Source organism: Cyclospora cayetanensis, unplaced genomic scaffold, assembly GCF_002999335.1.
Source record: "Cyclospora cayetanensis isolate NF1_C8 unplaced genomic scaffold, CcayRef3 CcayRef3_contig_109, whole genome shotgun sequence".
In the NCBI taxonomy this organism is placed as follows: Eukaryota; Apicomplexa; class Conoidasida; order Eucoccidiorida; family Eimeriidae; genus Cyclospora; species Cyclospora cayetanensis.
Genome location: NW_020312047.1, coordinates 134,828 through 140,492, shown reverse-complemented (window position 1 = coordinate 140,492; position 5,665 = coordinate 134,828). Strand labels below are relative to the sequence as shown.

General features: G+C 55.9%; 1 protein-coding gene across 1 annotated transcript; it reads left to right on the top strand.

Moving 5' to 3' along the window:
• Positions 1–546: 546 nt before the first annotated feature.
• On the top strand, positions 547–3,852 carry LOC34619913 (chromatin modification-related protein EAF1). Its single transcript, XM_026334392.1, has 7 exons — positions 547–1,626; positions 1,834–1,944; positions 2,245–2,401; positions 2,477–2,541; positions 2,828–2,917; positions 2,987–3,604; positions 3,787–3,852. Exons 1-7 carry the CDS (start codon positions 547–549, stop codon positions 3,850–3,852), a joined length of 2,187 nt encoding a protein of 728 aa, XP_026190177.1.
• The last annotated feature ends 1,813 nt before the right edge of the window (positions 3,853–5,665 follow it).

The following is a 5,665-nucleotide window of genomic DNA, read 5'->3' as shown; positions in this document are numbered from 1 at the left end:
AAAAAATAAACCCTTCCTAAAGGTCGCCGGAACATGCAGTGTCGCAGGCATGCTGGGTGAGAAGAGAGCTTGCGGGTTCGTGAGCTAATATAGAGAAACATTGCATGTCAGATGTTGTATTTCATCAGTTAGAGTGCATTCACGGTGTCTTGTGGTATGTAGTTCACTGACGCTTGCGTTCTCTTTCTCTCTCTCTCTCTCTCTCGCTCTCTCTCTCTCTCTTTCTCTCTCTCTCTCCCTCTCTCTCTCTCTCTCTCTCTCTCTCTCTCTCTCTCTCTCCCTCTTGTTTGCCATGTGTGTAGCGTGACTAAGGTGCCTCCTGCCTGTTTAGGGGGAGGTGCCCGCAGCGTGTAGAGCGAGCACACAAATATGGGGGGAGAAAGGGAGGGTCTCTTTCGACAGGATGGTGCAGACGATTCGAGGCGGAATGGCCCTTTTGCCTCCCTCCCTCTGTGTATGAAGAAAGCGACGTAGGACTGAGCCTTCGCCTCGCCTCTTTTTGATTGCCTGTAGGGGCGTAGTAGGACCCCTGCGGACTGTGTGTGCATGCACGCAGTTGAAAGCCTTCTACAGTCCCCTTGCGGGAGGTATGCACCAGTTGGTGGAGCCTCTCCAAGGAACGTGGCGGCAGGCAGTCCCTCTCCTGCAATAAGTGTCGCTGCAGCTTCTGAGGTGAGGCGAGTGCTGGATTCGGGGGCATGTTCAAGCTCGAGGAGTGGGGGCACACATGGCAGGTCTGCGAGCAGCAGCAGACATGGCCGCACCAACTCAGGGGGTACCAGTACAAGCAGCAGCTGCCGCAGCAACAGCCGCAGCAGCGGCACATCGATTGGCACCAGCACGAGTCGAGCAGCGTTGAGCAGGTGCAGTCCTCCAGGGGGAGGCGGGGGTGTGAACAGCTCCGCAGACATCACCCTTCGTCCTCTTTGCATTGCAACCGCGGCAGGAGGCATGGGGTCAGCTGATACTGCCGAGGCGGTTGTTATCAACAGCAACGATCTGTGGGCGCATCAGACAAGCGGAGGTCGCATGAAGAAAGAGAAGGCTCTTAAACAGAGGAGGGAGGAACAGGTCCAACAGATGCAGCAGATACATCTGGAGCATGTCCAGTCAGAATTAAAGCTCCTGAAGAAACAGGAGCAGCAAGGCGAAGCACCAGCATCAGCAGCAGCACTGTCATCAGCACTGTCAGCATCAGCAGTGTCAGCAGTGTCAGCAGTGTCAGCAGCAGTGTCAGCAGTGTCTCCTCGTATGCAGTCTCAGCTCGCCAGTCGTGACGGCACAGCCCCTTCCCAGGAACTCCAACATCCCCAGAAGCAACTGACGACACCTGTAGTTGAACAGCTCTTGCAGGAGCAGCTACAGCAGGTACAGCAGCAGCTTGGCGCTTTAGCGCTGGCAGCTTCAACAGCTCCTGACGGCAGCAGCGCCATGCCATCTCGCCAAGACTCTGTCGAGCAGCGACAGGAGCTGAGAACTTCACTAGCCGAGTACACACCTCAAGGCTGCAACGGGGCAGTAGCACCGGCAGAGGGGGAACTTACTCTGGCTGGAGACGCCTCCCCTGAAGCAGAAGGCGGCGAGGAAGAAGAGGAACATGAAGATGACGACCCTCACCAGCACGAAGTCAGGATAAAACCCGCTATCTCCTCATCTCCCTCTTGCTTTTGCTCCCATTGCCGTCATAGTGCCTTCCTTCTCTGGCGTCGTTTATCTCTCTCTGTCTCTGTCTCTCTCTCTCTGTCTCTCTCTCTGTCTCTCTCTCTTTTCTAAAGGCGAGTAGGGGCCTTCTCATTTCTTTGACTTGCTGCGTTTCGCAATTTCCTTCTCCAGGTAGCCGCTCAAATCCGCCTCAAGGAGGGCGAGGCGCACCTCTTTGGTATTCGTTCCCCTTGGCGCATCGTCCGCAGCCGTTTCTACGTAACAAGTGCCAGTCATGTGGAGGTAAGAGCTGCCACAGCCGCCTCTGGCATCTCCCTCCCTCGTAGAGTAGTTCCCTTCCAACAGGCGCTTTCGGCTATCCCTTTCCCGCGGCTTCATCTCAGGCTCTTCAGCGCGAGGTCCTCGTAGACGCTGGAATCTGTGTTTCTTTTCTTTGCGCAAAGAAAAGAAACAGAGAGGCGGACCCTGAACTGCTGCCGCTGCCTCCGGCTATGGCTTGAGCCAGGCACCTAATGGAAGCCTTGCCGGGTATTTTTGGTATCCTTGCGCCATGCAAGTGGCGTGTGTGCCGCTCTTCCACAGGCGCTGCTCAACGTGCTCCTTCTTAGCCATAGTGCAGTGGCATGCAAGCCCTCCAACGGTTCCCCCGCAGCAGACACCACGCATAGGGATCTCAATCAAAACGCCGCTGCTGCGGCTGCCGCGAAAGCTGCAGATGGTGGAGAAGCCTGTGAAACTGGTTTTAGACGTGGCAGGAGGAGTTCCTTCAGCGATAGCAATGCAGAATCAAGACTTCCGGGAGGGACAGAGGAAGACGGCGGCGCGGAGGGCGATGCGGGCAGGAAGCAGTTCAAGCCTATCCTAGACCACGAGCTTAGGGTGATGCTTTTCTCGTAGAGTACACCAGTGGCATCTCTGCGCAGAGAAAGAAGTGTAGCGAGGGAGGGAGGGGAAGGGCGGCTGGCGCACAGAGAGACACCCACGTCGAGAGCTCAAGGTAGAAAGAGGGTTTTTCCCAATCGGCAAATCTTGTGAAGTGCAACCGGCCCTTAAGACGCCTTCTCTTCAAGGGCTTTTCCTTATGTGGCTCGTGGCGGCATTTCTTGCTTGGAGATTGTTGCCGTTCTGTGTCTGTGTGTGTCTGTGTGGGTGTGTGCACTTGAAGGACTGGGTCGGGCAGTGCGAGCTCCACTACCTGTCGCACATCGTCTTTCGCGTGTGGGAACGCAGGAAGTCCAAATTAGCGCCAGGCAGCGCTCCTCAGGAGCAGCAGCAGCAACAGCAGCAGCAGCAGGCGTGTCAGCAGCAACGGACGCAGCAGCAGAAACAGCAGCAGAAACAGCAACAGCAACAAGAGGAGAAGGGCCGGTATCGGCTAGAAATTTTCTTTAGCACCGGAGCCCGAGACGGCTTTGGCGAGAATTTCTACCTCTTAGAACGGAAGGCGCGGCAGCAGCAGCAACAACAACATAACCAGCAGCAAATGCAACAGCAGCAAATGCAACAGCAGCAAATGCAGCCCGTTCCAAGTGCAAGACAGCTTTGGCGAGAAGTGCATCAGCAGGAAGAGGAGGAAGCTCGCTCTGCAGCGTTCCCACCATGCGAGTCTCAGAGCCGTTCTGGGAGGAGTCCTCTGGCGGAAGGCGCTCAGCATCCGCAGAACTGCACCGCCTGTCAGTCGAGAGAGGGCAAGGGTGAAGCTACCAGTAGGAGCTCCAGCACACAGCAGAAGAGCCGAGAGGCCATCAGCGGCGTTGAGGCTGCTTGGCTCTGCCCGGGGGGAGAGAGCTGCAGACGGAGACCTTCTTTGAGGCCAAGTACTCCAGGCTGCTCGTGCATGAAGACTTACGCGAACCGTGTACCCCCGTACTGCGAGATCGCGCCGCTTCTTCCTTTGGGTCGCTCCATTGAGGTTGGCGACTTCGAAGCGCTCATGAACGAGGTTTGTCGATAGGCGTAACCTGCAGGCAGTTCAAATTGCCAGGGCTCCCCGAACGTGTGTCTGCACACGCGTGTTGCTCGCTCGGCTAGCCTCACACAGGATTTGCATGCGTCTTGCACATAGGGAGTAGTACCCGCTTTTGATCATTGGTGCGTCGTGCGCGCCGTCTCGGAGTTTCGCAGGTACTGCGCCGCTACGGGGATGGAATTCCACAACGAAATCGAACCGATAAATCGAAGCCCCAGTGAGCTGCAGTGTCTCCAAGCGGGCAGGTCTAATAGGGGCTGTTTCCTTCTAGGTAAGCGGAGCATGTTCTGGGCGGACAGCACTTCCAAAAAAACCCTCTTCATGCACACTGGTGGCAGGCGCTTTTGCTACCGGTATTCCTATTGTGGAGAGTGGGATTCTCTAACGGCCTGACGTGCTACAGAGCATTCCTTCAGGAAAGTCTGGCAAAAATAGCTCTTTTTGCGCGCACTTTGACTTGCTTACGAGGAGGCACCGCTGCGGAAGCTGGGGTCCTTCCTTCCTCTACGGATCGGCTTCAGCCTAGTTTTACACTTTGTCATTTGCGCTCAAGCACTGCTTTTCTCCGGAAGGCTTACGCCGCCGGTCACCTAGATGAATCGTTTGTCTTCTTTTCTGGTAAGGTGTACATGCAGCTGTTCAGTAGCTGAAACGGAGGTTATGGAAACAAAGTGCGTCTGGGCAAACACCTACACCTACTTGTGAGCACTGAACGCTTAGCGAAGAGGATGGCAATACACGGGGGACCACGCAGCACAGTGTTTCTCCTGGAGCCGTGGCCAAAATGCCTACCCTCAATTCAGTACTGGCACATAGTTGGGCATCACTTAGCGAGCTGTGAAGGACACGGAGGCATAGAGCCTCCCCCTCTGTAAACGTAGAACGTTCCTCTCCAGTGTCAACTCACGGTATACCCATTCCAACCAGATGTCGAACATCTACGAGGAAGGGCCAGGAGGAAGCTTTTTTCGACATACAAAGGTAGTTCATCAAGAGACGTTACAGGGCAACTAGCGCCTCTATAATTGGAGCTTAAGGTAACGCGTTAAGCACCAAAGGCACTCCACGCCTAAGTGGGTCGCTGAAGGAGCTTGCCGAAGTTGGCCTGATGCCTTAGGGACCCCTTAGGCATTCAGGGCTGCCTATTGGCTCTAAAAGTATCAGCAATACGTTTCTGATGGATATTATTTACCGACACTCCGAAAGAGTTCACTGAGAGGAGCTGCCGCGAGCACCTGTTGGGGGCGAAGCGTTCGAATGCAAATCTATGGGGCTGTGGTTGCCCCCCTGGTGGCTTAGCAGAGCCGCAACAATTCCTGAATCGCTGCTGCACCTCACCGCCGGTAAAGCAACTTAGGAGGCAACTGCTGATCCGCTGGAGTCCGGGGAGAAAGGGAAGGCTCAGCAGTACGCTGAGACACAGCAGTCCCCGCAAATTGGGGGGCTAACACAGGTGTGATAGAGGCTGGCTGCACCGGCAGCAGCACACACGGCGGCCCAGCAAGCAACGGTGCAACTGGTGTCGGTAGTGTTTCTGCTGCAGGGCCTAACGCCACTACCCCGCCGTCTGTCCTGTTGGTAGAGGCCTTGGGAGTCAGGGGCTCCAGGAAGCCAGCTCGCATTGTAACCGGATTTACTGGTGCTGCTGTTGCGTTGCCATTGAGCGATGGCGGTGTGCATCGTGGAACTTCCTGCTGATACTGGCAATTCGAGAACCAGCGAGGGCTCTCCTGTACGTGCATATACATAAGACTCCCTGGCTGGCGGCCCAAGTCCACGTAAGGCACGGGAATCGATGCCACTTGCCAATGGCACTGCTGCGCTTGGGGAGTCGCACTGCGTTGATGCGATCCTCTAGCAACGTCCCGATGTCTGCGTTGCTCTTGCTGCTGCTGAAAGAGTCTTTGCTGCTGCAGGAATGTCCGCTGTTGCTGCAGCAGTCTCCGGTACTGTGCATGCTGTTGCTGGTGCAGCTGCGTCTGCTGTTGTTGTAGCTCGAGGATTCGCAGCTCCAACTGCTGGTGAGGCGTCTGC

Bases quoted from the DNA above. Each gene is read 5' to 3' on its own strand.
- LOC34619913 (XM_026334392.1), top strand. From the start codon at position 547: ATGCACGCAGTTGAAAGCCTTCTACAGTCCCCTTGCGGGAGGTATGCA. The intron at 2,542-2,827 runs GTGATGCTTTTC...GTGCACTTGAAG, and splicing joins TCCTAGACCACGAGCTTAGG to GACTGGGTCGGGCAGTGCGA. The intron at 3,605-3,786 runs GTTTGTCGATAG...GGAGTTTCGCAG, and splicing joins TCGAAGCGCTCATGAACGAG to GTACTGCGCCGCTACGGGGA.